Below are 17,326 nucleotides of genomic sequence, written 5' to 3' on the forward strand. Positions count from 1 at the left end.
GAGCTAGCCTACCCTTTCCTGCGATGGAACTTTCCACAGTGACACATTCTCTGGTTGATCATTTTGGTTTGGTGTTTTTTTATTTATTTATTTATATCATCTACTTTTTCTGGATGTTTGTTTTTCGATGTACAGCAAAGTTTGTCGTATTTCCGTGATAGGTAGTTTCCAATTTGCATATCGCACACACAACCTTGTCCTTGCTTATAAGAGGTACACTGTCTTGTCCTTAAATTTTCCAGAACCAAAAATGCCCCCAAACGTTACTTTTGGTTACTCCTGGATTTCTCACCAGCTCCTGTTCCGACACCATGATGTAGAGAGCCACGTGCCTGACAGGCAGGTTGTTTAAACGAAATAATATCTGTAAAATAAATTAATAAAAGCAGGTTACTCTTGATCTCTGGAACATTATCCTGTATTTGTTCACAGGCACATTCTCAGTAACTTTTAAAAGCAACAGTACAGCTTACATTCTTGATAGTAAATCGTTATATGGATCAACTCTGTATGGAGCAGGTTATAGTATCCAAAGCACTGGGGGGTACCTATCGCGGTTGTAGTGCGTCAATAAAATATTTACTGAATACCTTGTGTACAAGACAGTGTAAGAGAACTGCTATGGTAGAATATGTTTGAAATAAATGCTAACACTACGAAAAAACCCAGCACCGTCCGTCCCTCCCCCCACCTCCAGCTCATGTTAACCAGAGGCACATTTCTTCATTCACATCTCGACAGCAAAGCACTGTATAGCATAAACTGTATTCAGAGAAATGACTCAAACACCTCTGCTGTTTTGTTATTTATTTATTTTTTTGTTAAATGCCCAGACGACCAAAAGAAAGTTGAATGCAAACTGTGCAACGACTGTTGATGTATCATGGAGGCACAACCAATCTCTGGGGTCACTTTACAATCGTAAATTCATTTTATTATTATTGCTATTACTATTTTTAGTAGTAGTAAAATGTCACTGATAACCTGCTTGGAACAGTGACTGTTAAATTAAGCTTGTTTTACCCAAGTCCGGTGCAGTTAGTGCTGCTGATTTGCAAGCTTACTCGCAAGCAGCGTCAGTTACGTGTAAATAAACAATGTATTTAGTTACAAAAAATGATTACAGTTCTATATAAACTACATGTGAATGTGTTATTCATTTTATATGGCTTACCTGTAAAATATTAGCATTTTCAGTCAACATTAAACAAGTAGCTATGGTGATGTCACCAGTAAATTATGCAAAATAGTACCATCGAAGGATCGACCCTTCCTTCAGTAATGTGTTCCGAACCTTCGAAGGTTAAATTATACCCATCATTGCAGCCCTATATATCTCTCTCTCTCTCTCTCTCTCTCTCTCTCTCTCTCTCTCTCTCTCTCTCTCTCTCTCTCTCTCTCTCTCTCTCTCTCTCTCTCTCTCTCTATATATATATATATATATATATATATATATATATATATATATATATATATATATATATATATATATATATATATCGGTCTTGCTCTTCTGGTGAAACACATTTTTTTTACATAAATTTAGTCGTCTCCAATTTTTTACCCTGGTTTTCCCCCCCAATTTTGCCCAGTTATTATCTATATCCTCGTCTTACCGCTCGCAGCCCAACATTGTCGGCCATTTAGGAGGGGGGACTGAGCTACGGCACCCAAGCTCAATGACTTGGACGGGAGACGGCATGGCATCCTAGGATTGGAGGAGCGGATGAGCTGGTTAACCTAGGGGTCATGAGCGAGGGTATAATAGAGGGAATAGTGTAAGTGGTCTGTTCCTCGGTAAATGGTTAGTGTTTTAAACCTACAAGGAGTCTGTGCTGCCATATTGTGAACCATGAGTTTTGTCTTGTGTCTGTTAGTGTTTGTTAACTAGTTGTCTGTTTTTAATAGACTACCAGTAGCACGATCTGGAGCTATAGCAAAAGCCAGCATAAACCCGGACATCACTTTCACCCCTGCATTTTATGGAGACCTGTTTGCCATAAGGCTCTGGACATTATTAATAAACATCCTTGCACCTGTGAGTCATTGTCTGTGTGATTAATCTGCTCTGCACTGCACTCACCACTTTGCCTCCCCCCCAAACACAGTACAGTATTAATTCTTATAATGTAATTCTAATTAATAAATTGAAAATTGTTTACTCTGACTACCAGTTATTGAGTCTGAACAGCATGCGTTGCTCCATTGCATTTTAATCAAAACGCACTCAATGTAACTGTTCTGCGTCCTTGCCATGTGAAAGTCATTTTGACCTGGAAACAAGAAATGTAATTATTGATGCATATTCTAAGAGAACACCTTCAAAGGGGTTTGTTTGAAAGGGCAGCATTACATACTCCTGTAAGTGGATTGTAGGCTTTTTTTCGCTGTGTAGTTCTTTTTGTTGTGGCAAAGAAATAAGTAAAATATAAGTAGCCTATGAGTATTTACTAGATGCCTGGTGTGTGTAGGTTTTCTCTGCCCTGCTTTCTTACTCAAGGGGTCAAGTTTAACCCTTTCCTGACTTTATTAGAGCCTCATATCTCAGTGTTATGTTTGTGTTTGTGTCTGACATTGACCTCTAACCTAAAGTGGCTGCAACATTGAGGTCATATAACCTTTTTAAAGAGAGACAGTACAATTTGACCTACTGGAGATGCTTTGTTGACAAACACCCCCATGACTGTCTGTCACACTATACTGGATGAACATGGTAGCTGCCTTTATTTTCCACCAAACCTTCATCAGACACTCCTAGCCTCATATAGACATTTCAGATTGCATTTGGCTTTGATCCGATAAACCTTAATATGAATTTTTATCCTGTACATGCACTCATTCACTTTAATATTTTGAATGGATTGTCTGCTTCATTTTCAAATCTTATTTTATTCTTCACGGTAGTTATAATTACAGTTACGCAGGTGTGCCAAATTTAAACTACAATTACATTGTAATTACAATTACAATTGTAATTGACCCCAGGTCTGATCGTTAGACATCCCAGTGTGGTATTTGATGTCTGAAGTAGTGTTCAAGTCCTCATTTTGTCTCGAGATACCCAGGTATGTGTAACGTGTTTTTATGGTACATTTTCTGTTGTAGTCAAAGAATATTGAATCATAGTTATATGATTTCAATATTATTTGATATTGAGGCAGCAAGGTGGCGTGGTGGTTAGCACTGCTGCCTCACAGCGCCAGTCCTGGGTTCAATTCTGGCCTAGGGGTCTGTCTGTGTGGAGTTTGCATGTTCTCCCCATGTCTATGTGGCTTTTCTCCGGGTGCTCCAGTTTCCTCCCACAGACATGCTGTTAAGGTTATTCTAAATTGCCCTCTGTGTGTGTGTGTGGTGCCCTACGATGGACTGGCGTCCCGTCCAGGGTGTAGACCTGTTTTGCGCCCTGTGTCTGCTGGGTTAGGCTGCGGTTCACTGCTACCCTGTAAAGGATTAAGCGGTTACTGATAATGGCTGTATGGATGGATTTTATATTGAATGACAGGAAGTATTCAACACTGCTGGTATTTATTTGTTTTGTGCGCTGTTGGTGGTCTTGCATATGTAAACATTTATACTATAAGCCAATTTTTTAGCCAAGTTAGACTGTTGCTTCACTGCAATACCCACATAATACCCACTATCAATATGCTGGTAATGCATCTACATTTAAGTTAGTGCTAGGACAAACACAGGATTTTCATGTTTGGATATTCACTCATAATTTAAATATTTGTTTGGATATTCGTAAGTTTTCAAAAAGTAATAGGAAGCCATAATATTGCTCAGAACATAGGCAGAGACCGCATAGCAGCAGGGATATGGGCCGTGGCCCCTGTGTGTGTGTTTTTATTTTACAGCCAGACGTTACAATATGTGGCGACTCGCTTAAGTGACACCTAAAGCCAGACTGTCTCTCTTAAATTCCAATTTGAAAAAAAAACTTGAAATATCCCAGTTTTCAGAGAGTGAGAGAGAGAAAGCAAGTTGGATAGAGAGCGTTGTCAGGAAATTACATCAGATTATAGAGAACAACCAAACTGGCAGCATTGAGAGTTTGGCTTGAGTTTTGTTTTTGTTTTTTTTGCTTTGGTATCCAAGCCTAAAAAAAAAAAAAAAAAAAAAAAAATGGTTAGATACTTTTAAAACTCTGAAAGGAAGTAGTTGTTTTAAAAGTCTGGATTATTCTCTGCGTATATCGGAAGTGTCCTGGACCGGTAGCTGTCTGGGAAACTGGTGACCTGAAGTGCTGGGGTGTTTTGAAATGATTCAGGACCAGTGAAGATGCTGATACGGTTTGGAATGTAAAGTACAGAATGAATAGTTATTTAGTAAGTGGAGAATAAGTTTTTGGGACTTATATTTTAGTTTTTTCCCTTATTTTTTGTTGTTTCTATAAAACTAGCAAGACAATTTTTCTGGATTTTTTAAAAAAAAAAATTGTTTCTCTGAATGTTATTGCAACTGATAAATTTGCGAGACTTTATTTATTTACTTTATTTAATTATTTATTTTTCTATAATTTTTTTTGTTTAGATACTGTTTTTGATGTTGCAGAATGTCTTGGTTTTTCGGTATTGGCTTGCTGTAAATTTATTTCAGGGCTGTAATGCAAATGTATTCTTTTAAGAGAGTACTGACAGTTTCTGACAATACATCCTATTGAAGATTTAGTTACTACAGGGATTCTAGAAGGCTGTGTTTGTTGTTTTTGTTTATTTAGTAACCATTTTGCCACTCAGTCTTGTAAACTAAGATTATATGGTTACTGCTGTTTAGTAATAGTGTAGATACTGGTCTTGATTGTTTACAGTGGCTTGTGAAAGACTCCCCTTGACATTTTTCCTATTTTGTTGCCTTACAACCTGGAATTGAAATGGATTTTTTGGGGGTTTGTATCATTTGATTTACACAACATGCCTGCCACTTTGAAGATGCAAAATATTTTTTATTGTGAAACAAACAAGAAATAAGACACCAAAACAGAAAACTTGAGCGTGCATAAGTATTCACCCCCCCCCCCCCCCCAAAGTCAATACTTTGTAGAGCCACCTTTTGCAGCAATTACAGCTGCAAGTCCCTTTGGGTATGTATCTATAAGTCTGGCACATCTAGCCACTGGGATTTTTGCCCATTCTTCAAGGCAAAACTGCTCCAGCTCCTTCAAGTTGGATAGGTTCTGCTGGTGTACAGCAATCTTTAAGTCATACCACAGATTCTCAATTGGATTGAGGTCTGGGCTTTGACTAGGCCATTCCAAGACATTTAAATGTTTCCCCTTAAACCACTCGAGTGTTGCTTTAGCAGTATGCGTAGGGTCATTGTCCTGCTGGAAGGTGAACCTCCGTCCCAGTCTCAAATCTCTGGAAGACTGAAACAGGTTTCCCTCAAGAATTTCCCTGTATTTAGTGCCATCCCTCATTCCTTCAATTCTGACCAGTTTCCCAGTCCCTGCCGATGAAAAACATCCCCACAGTATGATGCTGCCACCACCATGCTTCACTGTGGGGATGGTGTTCTCGGGGTGATGAGAGGTGTTGGGTTTGCGCCAGACATAGCGTTTTCCTTGATGGCCAAAAAGCTCAATTTTAGTCTCATCTGACCAGAGTACCTTCTTCCATATGTTTGGGGAGTCTCCCACATGCCTTTTGGCGAACACCAAACGTGTTTGCTTATTTTTTTCTTTAAGCAATGGCTTTTTTCTGGCCACTCTTCTGTAACGCCCAGCTCTGTGGAGTGTACGACTTAAAATGGTCCTATGGACAGATACTCCAATCTCCGCTGTGGAGCTTTGCAGCTCCTTCAGGGTTATCTTTGGTCTCTTTGTTGCCTCTCTAATTAATGCCCTCCTTGCCTGGTCTGTGAGTTTTGGTGGGCGGCCCTCTCTTGCCAGGTTTGTTGTGGTGCCATATTCTTTCCATTTTTTAATAATGGCTTTAATGGTGCTCTGTGGGATGTTCAAAGTTTTGGATATTTTTTTATAACCCAACCCTGATCTGTACTTCTCCACAACTTTGTCCCTGACCTGTTTGGAGAGCTCCTTGGTCTTCATGGTGCCGCTTGCTTGGTGGTGCCCCTTGCTTAGTGGTGTTGCAGACTCTGGGGCCTTTCAGAACAGGTGTATATATACTGAGATCATATGACACTTAGATTGCACACAGGTGGACTTTATTTAACTAATTATGTGACTTCTGAAGGTAATTGGTTGCACCAGATCTTATTTAGAGGCTTAATAGCAAAGGGGGTGAATACATATGCACGCACCACTTTTCCGTTATTTATTTTTTAGAATTTTTTGAAACAAGTTATTTTTTTCATTTCACTTCACCAATTTGGACTATTTTGTGTATGTCCATTACATGAAATCCAAATAAAAATCAATTTTAATTCCATGTTGTAAGGCAACAAAATAGGAGAAATGCCGGGGGGGGGGGGGGGGGGGGGGGGGGTCCAATACTTTCGCAAGCCACTGTAAGTCTTGATATCATTGCTAGCTCTCGTTTTTGCTTTATGGTTCAAGACTATCCATTATTAGTCCCGATACTTATTTTGTGTGCAAGTCCCAATTATTTTGGACAGCTTCCTTTGTTCATTATATGTATGTTTGACTGTGTGTTTGAGTGTGAGGTGGAATGTTTGTAAAAGCATTATCATCTTTCTTTTTTCATTAATAATATCACTCTACTCAGATTCAAAAAAAGCTGTTTAAATACATCACCTGCTAAATGCACTTTCCTTTCTACATAAACTCTCATTCGTAAATAGCTTTGTTACACATGAGTGACATAAATCTTATGATTGCTTATTTTTGTACGGATCTGTTTTAGCGTGGTAGTCATTGTTTGTGAATTTGAATGTGCTGCATGTTAATAGGTGGGCTTTACTCTGAATTTGAATGTCCTGTTTATTAAAATACAGTTTAATTGCATATTTGCACTGGTTTGCTTAGGTGTACAATGTGATTGCTGTTATGAATGTAAATACATTATTCATTATCTTATTGTAGAATTGTTAATTGTCTCTAGTGTTGTAGAATTAATGACTTCGGTAGACTGATGAAAGATTGATTTCAGCAGTTGTGTAATGAAAAACTTCTCCTGAGTTTAGGGTTTTTCGCATGCATACTTTATAAATGATTCTGATCATATAATATTGTCTAGTATTATATTGTGTATTGAATACTATATATCATATATTGACTGCTATGTTATCAAATGTAACTTATTGCTATGAGTTTATGCTATATTCACATTGAATATATATATATATATATATATATATATATATATATATATATATATATATATATATATATATATATATATATATATATATATATAATCTCACACACACACACACACATACATACAGCTCTGGAAAAAATTAAGAGACCACTGCAAAATTATCAGTTTCTCTGGTTTTATTTGTTGGTACTATTTATAGGTATGTGTTTGGGTAAAATGAACATTTTTGTTTTATTCTATAAACTACTGACAACATTTCTCCCAAATTCCAAATAAAAATATTGTCATTTAGAGCATTTATTTGCAGAAAATGACAATTGGTCAAAATAACAAAAAAGATGCAGTGTTGTCAGACCTCGAATAATGCAAAGAAAATAAGTTCATATTCATTTTTAAACAACACAATGCTAATGTTGAAACTTAGGAAGAGTTCAGAAATCAATATTTGGTGCTTTCATGCGTCTTGGCATGCTCTCCACCAGTCTTTCACATTGATGTTGGGTGACTTTATACCACTCCTGGCGCAAAAATTCAAGCAGCTCGACTTTGTTTGATGGCTTGCGACTATCCATCTTCCTCTTGATCACATTCCAGAGGTTTTCAATGGGGTTCAGGTCTGGAGATTGGGCTGGCCATGACAGGGTCTTGATCTGGTGGTCCTCCATCCACACCTTGATTGACCTGGCTGTGTGGCATGGAGCATTGTCCTGCTGGAAAAACCAATCCTCAGAGTTGGGGAACATTGTCAGAGCAGAAGGAAGCAAGTTTTCTTCCAGGACAACCTTGTACTTGGCTTGATTCATGCGTCCTTCACAAAGACAAATCTGCCCGATTCCAGCCTTGCTGAAGCACCCCCAGATCATCACCGATCCTCCACCACATTTCACAGTGGGTGCGAGACACTGTGGCTTGTAGGCCTCCCCAGGTCTCCGTCTAACCATTAGACGACCAGGTGTTGGGCAAAGCTGAAAATTGGACTCATCAGAGAAGATGACCTTACTCTAGTCCTCTACGGTCCAATCCTTATGGTCTTTTCAAACCTCAGCCTGGCTCTTCTTTGCTTCTCATTGATGAAAGGCTTTTTTCTAGCTTTGCACGACTTCAGCCCTGCCCCTAGGAGCCTGTTTCGAACCGTCCTCGCCGTGCACTTCACCCCAGCTGCCGTTTGCCATTCTTTTTGTAGGTCACTTGATGTCATCCTATGGTTGCTGAGTGACATTCGAATGAGTTGGCGGTCATCCCGGTCAGTGGAGAGTCGTTATCGCCCTCTGTCGGTCTGTTGCTTTGTTGTCCCCAATGTGTGCTGCTTGACCTTGTTCTTGCCGTCTTTGAAATTTTAAGGATGGAAGCAACCCGACGCTCACTGTATCCCCTGCCAGTAAAGCCAGAATTGCACCCTTCTTTTCTTCACTCAGAACTTTCCTTTTCAACTATTTAGGCATGGTCAATAGTTATTTTTTGATTCCAATTACTTGTGAGGTACTACTAGCACTGTTTTGCCATCCAGCTGGTCCTATTGCAAGAGGATAGTGATGACCACAGGAGTGGTTTTTATACTTTTCCTCATTAAATAAGATTTGGTTCAGGTGATCCCCTAATCAGTACCTCATTCAGTAGAATGAGGTGTGCCCGTGTTGGAATTCAACAGACACTGGAATGGAATGACTGCCATACATGTAGAGATGCTGATTTAAGAAAAATTTGCAGTGGTCTCTTAATTTTTTCCAGAGCTGTATGTATATATATGTGTGTGTGTGTATATGTGTATATATATATATATATATATATATATATATATATATATATATATATATATATATATATATATATATTTTGCAGTGAGAATCTAATACACCATAAGTTGTATGCTATTGTGTTATTTTTATGTTTTTGTTTTGTTTTCAGATTGAGAATCTGAATCAATCAAGTAGGGGACTGTTTTTTTTATATTTTGAGAATGGTAATATAACATAATGTGCAGTGTTACTAATACAATCATGTAAGTTTAATTCCATGTTACCCTGGTTTAGAGTTATTTGAGGTGGGGTTTGGGCCTATTAAATGGACTGAGTCCTGGTAGCATGTTGCACTTAATTCTCTTTTCTTTTTGGTAGTCATGTTTGTCCGACACCCCAAATCAGCAACCGTTACAAATATGTAACATGTTAAAGTAAAAAAATACCCAGGAGTAAAGAATACATTGTGTAGGTCTTACTTTACCGCAGTGAATTAACTACAAAACAAAGGATGCCAAGTAGCAGTTTAAGTTAAATGTTTTGTTTATTCTCGCAAATAAGTCATACATAAAGTTGACACTGCATTTTTTTTTAACTTTTCTTTCATTCCATGCCATTGCTGTTTCTTCACAGTAAACAGTGGCCATAGACACGTTCTCATAAGTTTTACGTTTTGTAGCTGAACATGCAAATGAAAACTGAAATTTAACTTTAAACACTTCAAATATAACAAACGTGGAAATGGCATAAAAGTCGCAACAAAAAATGTAAATATAATATATAAAAATCACTACACGTTTCTAGCAATTTGGGAACTGTTTAAGCGAGGCATTTCAGAATGACGTACTTGCCTTTTTTTCTGTCCCATGAGATTTTGACTCACGCTAAAGCAACACAGTGTGTTTTTGACCCAGATGGCCTTAAATAGAGATCACTATGTGTAAGCATAATCTGCTTTTGTTTGTTTTCCTGTCAAACTTTTAAATAGAGGTTTAAGAGCTGCTGTGTTGATCCTATCTTTTTTATATATATGTTAATCTCACATCAAATGGAATCTTTTTTCATTTGCCACTTTTTAAAATGTCACTCAACTTCTGGTGAGATGGTAAATAAGTGTAAGGTATTTTTGTCATTTATAGCGAATACAAACACCTGATTTTTGTATCCGAATAAATGTCAAATATTTGTTTGAATGTTTAGATGTTTGTCCCAGCACAGATTTAAATTGTTACATGGATAGAATCTGTATTCTATAAAGTACAGTATATTGTATGTTAAATATTACTATTTAAAAATGAATTATACATACCGGTTAACCATTTCACTGACCCATATGTCTGTCATACTACATTGTGAAGATAACTGTATTGCTTGTCCACCAATCTGCAATAAACATTTTATTTTACACTCTAACCTTCTGCTTGTTGAGATTGAGGACCCTTTGTCTATATGTGCCTGGATTGGTCTAGTTTATCTTGAGCTTCTTGGAACAGGTTTTGAGCCTTGATGTTATGATTTGTTTGGGCTGGAAATAATCAGAAAGTAGCAGATTTGGGTGGATGTGGGGAGCAGAGTGTGGGACAGTTTAACTGCTTTGAAAGGCAGTTTTAGTTTAGATTTTCAATTCTGCTAGGCATGAGAATGATTGGAGACCACATGTACTGTCATACTGTCAAGAATTTTTTTTTTTCCATGCTGATACACTGTGCAGTAATTTTCAGAATCAGGAAATACGCTAAACTGTTGCATAAGCATATTCCAAATTTACAGTTTGGTATTGTTTCTGTAATATAAATGAACACACTGTATGAGTAACCTCAATTCATGTAAATGCAATGTCTGGATTTTATGATGGTATCTACAGTACTTTTAATACTGTTTTTCTGAAATAAGCAGTTGTCCATTTATGAATACCGCCTACAGGATAATCCTGGATTTTAATCTTACCATAATCTATTACCTAATTCAGTACACAAAGCGGGCCTAGTCTATCGTCTTGTTTTATTCTTGACTGAATACTGGTGAAATGCAGTCGAGTCAGCATCGTTATGACATCACAAAATTAATTCGCTCATGTCTGAGAAGGGGAGGAGGGGGAGATGAAAATTGTAGTCCATTGTTCCCTCTTTTGACCATACAAGTTTCCCCTCTGTTTACCTTCCAGTGTGTATCTATTCATCAGGCTCTGTAGAGGACAGACACATTTTCACATGTCAGACTGCAGTGTACCAGCTCAGTGTGTATTAGCCTATCCATTACATTTACTGGAGCCCAGCCAATGTGCTGTGGTGAGGGTTTCGTGTGAAAGTTGCAAGCCACTCAAAGGCTTGGGTCTTTATTATTGTTGCAGCGAGGTGAAACAGCATATGGACATTTAAGAGAAACAGCAGTAGGAGTCGACAGGAGGGAGATAACATAAAGCGAGTTAGTTGTTAGTGTGCTGCTCCTGTGATCCGTGTTGTTCCTAGAAAAAAGGGGATAAAACAACACAAGCCAGCCAAGCAGGGAAAAAAGGATTCTTGAGATAACAACAGTGCAGTTTGATAACCAGGTTTCATACCGGTGATGAAAAGCTGTATAGTTCTTGCTCAGAGCATCATTCGTCTCTTGCAAGGAGCCTTTTTTTTTTTTTTTTTTTTTTTTGCTGCAGCGCTTAATTCTTAGGTTTTTTTTGTGTGTATGTGCAATGTCTGTGTGTGCCTACACTATGCCTAGGAGAGTCATACCAGCAAGCAGCTTGTGCATCCCTGAGATAAGATATTGCTTGTGTTTTCCTTGCACAGTGCTGCTGCAGCATGGAGCAGATCCGAACATTCGCAACACTGACGGCAAGTCTGCCTTGGATCTGGCTGATCCCTCTGCTAAAGCTGTCCTCACCGGTAAGTGCTGTTCAACTTTCTGATCTTTTGAGCCCTCCCTCCCCTGCTTTCTTTGTTTTTTATTTCCTCTTCTAATTTTGTCATCTGTGTTTTTCTCCATTCTGATCTATTATAATCTATGTCATTGTCTTACTGACTGAACATGTAACTACAGTATAAATATTTGGTGTGTTGTCATAGCTTTATTTTTAGGTCTACTTATGTCAAAAATAATTTTGCAGGATTTTGTAAATACCTACAGTTAGGGTCGAAGCAGACGGCTGGTGATTTCTGCTTATGGAAAGTTCTGCTCAGAGCTATGTGGTGCTCATGAATCTTGCAGTTCAACTTGTCATATAATTGAATACTAATCAGTGAAGCAGTCTTTCTGCATTTTAAGAATTGTAAATGCTCTGGTAAACATAAATTAATGATTACAATACTAAATAAATAATAAAAAAACCCATTTCAGAAAATATCATCATCTGCATTTGGAACTGTTAAAAATGAATAAAAATAATAGTCACAAATGCACATTTATGTAGTAATTGAAGAAGACATAGGGCCTACTGTGTGCAGTTTATTTCTGTTTGCTTGTAGTGTTCTTGATTTAAAAGCCGTCAGTGATGATGTGTGAAATGGGTGTTTTCCGCATGTTTTTTTAATAATAAATTGACAAGTGTAGATTAGAAACATTTCTAGCAATAGTTGCCAAGTGTAGACCCATCTAAAGGGATGCGAGTAGAACACTTCACAAGCCTAAACGTTGCAATTGATGAGGAATGGGTAGCTTAGTAATAGGCTGTAGTACCAGTGGTAAAGTTTTTAATAACACTGTTTGGGCAAGGAAACAATGCAAAAATCTATTTCCATTGCTAATGCACATTGAATGAAAACATCAGCTATAGAATTGGCAGGACTTCCAGCTTTATCCTCTGGGGATGCAGGTTGAACAGCTAATATTTAAAGAAGATAGGATTATTTAAACTGTGTCTGCTTTTGGTTAGCTAATGTTTTAAATGGCCAGATTTTGAAGCCATTTTAAATCTGAGACCTAATCAGTTAAATTAAACTCTGTGTGTGTGTGTGTATTATATGTCCATAATCAGACTTGAAGTCGAGTCCTCAAACCACAAGTCCGAGTCACAAGTCCTTGAAACAAACTCAAATCAATTTTCATGCAGCTAGTGGTCGTAGTGGGAGAACAGTTTACTTAATGAATGTTTTCTGATAGCCCTCAGGAAAAAGGCACAAATAATAAAAATGCCAAAAAATGGATTTCTAGGTAGATTATTCTATTTGCATGCCTTTTTCAACTTGTCTGCCACTTTCTTAGAATTGGAATACTGTTTGAATGTACCTGAAGTTTATAGATAAGCACAAGTTCATTTGTGGGCGTTGTTTTTCACTTTGATAGAAGTCGTGATCTGGACTACAGAGCCGGTGTTGTGTTAGAAAATGGTGCATCATCAGAATGTAGTATGTGTACCATAACTTGACTCATGTAATGGCAGAAAGTGGTACGATGTCAGATTGCAAGATGACAGATTGCGCTGTCATGTTTTGGTGCAAGACAAAAGATTTAAGTGCCTTTGAATGGGGTATGGTAGTAGGTGCCAGGCACACTGGTTTGAGTATGTCAAGAACTGCAACGCTGCTGGGTTTTTCACACTCAACAGTTTCCCATGTGTATCAAGGATGGTGCATCCCTTCATGGCAGCAGTGTATCCAAATGCTAATGGATTTTTTCAGCAGGATAATGCTGAAGGCTAGGATTGTCCAGGAGTGGTTCCTTGAACATGACAGTGAATTCAGCTTACCGTAGTGGCCTGCCCAGTCACCAGATCTCAATTCAACCGAGCATATGTGGGATGAGATAGAATGAGCTATTCAGAGTAGAGCTCCACTACCAGCCAACTTGACACAACCGTGGGAAGCACTGGAGTCAACATGGGCTAGCATCCCTGTGAAGCGCTTTAGACATCTTGTAGAGTCCATGCCCCGATGAATTGAGGATGTTCTGAGGGCATGTGTGTGTGTGTGTATATATATATATATATATATATATATATATATATATATATATATATATATATATATATATATATATACACACACTGTGTTCTTATAGTACATTTAGTATTATTTATTTGTTTTGCAAAACAGAAATGTTATTTTTCACTTTCATTTGATTTGCACTTTAATTAAGTCTTTAATACAATGATGCATTTACGAGATGGTGCTTCAGATAATTTGATTTCAGAGCATTTATTTTTTAAAATATTTTTCTTGTGTACACAAAAACATTGTATGTATTTCCAAGTGGCGGCTGGTGACCTTCTTTTTATTTATTCATTTATTTATTAATTACATACATACAAAAATGAAATTTAACTTTATACACAGTCAATCTCGGTTAACTCGACACCCCACGGAGATGCCATTTAGTGTTGACTTATCCGAAGTGTAGAGTTAACCACGGATGCATATGATCCATGGCATTAACAGGCATATAAGTAACAGAACTCACATGTTTACAGTATTTACAAGTTTATTTTTAGTTAAATGCCCTTATGAAAATGGTTGCAAGAACTGTAGTGAATTTGCACTATACAGTACTGTACAAACAAATTCATAAAACGACTACAGCGTTATTTTTACGAAAACAATCCAACCACAGGCTGCACAAACTGTTCACTGTACTTCTAATTAATGGCTTGTACTGTCTAAATTGGCTTAACTAGCGAAAGTTAACACATTTACATTATACAGAATTAACTTAAACAAAAACAATAATAAACAACTTGGACTATTTTGGAGTATCTTCAATGCTCTCTTGAGCCAAAAAACATCTGAACCAAGTCCAGTAAGGTGTTCTCTCTCTCTCTCTCTCTCTGTCTTTAAATTATTTTCCTTTCTTCCTCCAAACATGTTGCTTTCTTGGTGAAAAATATTTTGGATTTGTCTGACCATAACATTTGGTTGAAGAAATCATCAGGTGGAAAACACCAATCACCTTGTTTTTCACCCATGGACTAGATTGAGTGCCACCTCCTGACTTTGTTCTACTCTCCTCCATTGCTTCCTCAGTTGCCTCCTTTTTCGAACTAAGTGCTCAATCTCCTGCTGCCGTCTAGACTTTACAGGAATAGTTTGTACTTTCTCCTTTCTTTTTTCAACTACAAACCTCTCGCTTCCTTATTCGCAGATGGCATGCCCAAGTTTATCCAGCTTCTATTCGACTATTCCACATAACCTTTCCAACGCAAAACAGAGATCCTTGTTTACTGTGTCCCATGCTGTTTACTCAGAAGCTGTTGGCCATTTAACTCCAGGCTTGTGCCGGTTGAGGTTCTTTTCTCTCTTACTCTGTTCATCTGACCGGGTTCACAAGGATCATTAGGTTCATCACTAGTTGTGTTTATGCAAGTCCTCCTCTCATCTGTGACAGGGATGCTGATATCCTGCGAACTGTGGTTTGCTCCCTGTCGCTGAATTTCATTGGCCCTTCTCCCTCAAGCATTTCATTCTCCCATGATGAAAATTCAAACCCCTAGCCTGTGTCACTTTGCTCCAGCCACATACACAAACATGAAGCTCCATATCTTTGCTAACTGCAGATCTTGAACAAGAATAGTTGAACAAGGCCTTTGCAAAGTTCTCTGTTCTGGCCGGTTGTCTGCAGCATCCATCCAGTTCCATTTGAAAATACAGAACTGGATATTGCCAGCTAGAGTGGCTAACCCTTGCCAGCCCCAATGAGGTCTATTTCCTCCTCTCAGCTGTCTCTCTAGGCTGTATATGAGAAAGAGATGTATATGAGACAGAGCAAGACGATATATCCGTTTCGCTTTATCTCTCTATTTCTATATGTATCTCTGTCTCTCTAGCCCTATATATCTCTGTCTGTTTATCTCTCTCTCTCTTTATAGGTATAGATATAGAGAGAGATATCTAGTGTTAATTTGCCGAATCCAGAGACTTCTATAATGCTACAAATAAAGGAGCACTAGATCTAATTCGGGGTTTAGCTGTACTCAAAATGGAGGGGTCCTATTTAACCAAATTTATTAGCATTGATGATGTTCCCTAGCAACAGCAGTTTCTAAGGCTACTTCTCTCTTTAGCCAGAAGAGGACAATGATGGGATTTTTTATTTATTTGCACAAATAAATAAATAAAATCACCCCAACATCTATTTTCTCAGTACAAAGGCAATTATCCAAACTAATTGGGACCAATACTAGTTTGCATAATTCATTTGTATGGATAATCAAACAGGTATTAATAACAATTACTGTGGCTTTAATAATATATAGAATAAAGTTAACGCACACAAGTACTTAGTACACTAGTACCTACTATATAGCTAGTAACCTATTGTATAACATTAAGCATACAAAATTACAGAGCTTTACAAATCATTAATTTTAGTAAAACTTTAACACCTACATTTTATGTAATGAAAAGCTGTAATTATTAACGTACCATATATCAAACTTTGTCAAATAATACAATTCAGCACAACTTTGACACATTACAGAACTTAATGAATCGTTAAACTTCAAAAATGCAGTAATGTTTCTGTACTTTGATACTTGCTGTTAAGGCTTTGTAATAATGTGTAATTGAAATGAGTAAAATAAAAGTTCTTAGCTGCTCAATAACAAACAGGATCTCTAGCCCTTACTAACGAAATAGAAGAATAATTAAGAATGAGGTGACTGTTTTAATTTGCTTAACTGCAGCAATTTAAAGCACACAGCTCCATCTAAGGTTTTGGTGGTCTGAATAATTCTGTAACTATCATTTGCCTCAGTCTGCTGGTCCTTTTTTCAGCAGCTAAATCGCGTAGCCAATTTAGGAAAAGCAGCTGTGTGCGTAATAAAACACACAATTCATGTGATTACAGGTGTGTTCGGTTGATTAGACACACGGTTGATCAAAGATCAGATAATTGACTCTACTGTATTTGCAATTTTTAATTATACAGCAGGTTTTTTTGTTACTAATCCTGATCCTGTTATCAGACCTAAAAGCTTCAGCTTGTCTACTACGACAGGTGTTTATTCATTTTGCAGTAAAATCATTTAGTATTGGCACAGAGTTGAACTATTGCTTTGCCACTGTCTCTTTCTATACAGAGCTCTGTGATCAATAACATTCTACAAGTTGTAAATCAAAAGCTTGGTTTTGTCAATATTTGTTTTGACTAGTACAATGAATTCTTGAACTCCACAGAATCTGCTCCTTGTTATTAAAGTGCAGTACTTAGTCGCTTCATCTGCTTGTGAAATATAAACAAACCAGACTCACAAAGTGGGGGGGGGGGGGGGGGGGGGGGGAGAGGATAATATGTCCCTTTCAGAAAGTCTGACAGTTCAGTCCTCAGCTGTTTGCATGTTTCTCATGATCAAGTTTCATGGTAGTCATATATTTACCCACCTTTTGAGTTGTTATATGACTCAGTTTCCAGAGGATAAACATCCCC

At 37.6% G+C, this 17,326-nt stretch overlaps 1 protein-coding gene across 4 annotated transcripts in view; it reads left to right on the forward strand.

Moving 5' to 3' along the window:
• The window catches only part of LOC121304164 (poly [ADP-ribose] polymerase tankyrase-1), a 111,350-nt gene that overhangs the window by 18,723 nt on the left and 75,301 nt on the right, over positions 1–17,326 (forward strand). For all 4 annotated transcript variants that reach the window (XM_041235136.1, XM_041235151.1, XM_041235143.1 and 1 more), the window contains exon 3: positions 11,761–11,856. In XM_041235136.1, coding sequence (XP_041091070.1) covers positions 11,761–11,856 — 96 coding nt within the window. The remainder of the gene's footprint in view (positions 1–11,760; positions 11,857–17,326) is intronic.

The sequence above is a fragment of the Polyodon spathula genome, chromosome 2 (genome assembly GCF_017654505.1).
Source record: "Polyodon spathula isolate WHYD16114869_AA chromosome 2, ASM1765450v1, whole genome shotgun sequence".
In the NCBI taxonomy this organism is placed as follows: domain Eukaryota; kingdom Metazoa; phylum Chordata; class Actinopteri; order Acipenseriformes; family Polyodontidae; genus Polyodon; species Polyodon spathula.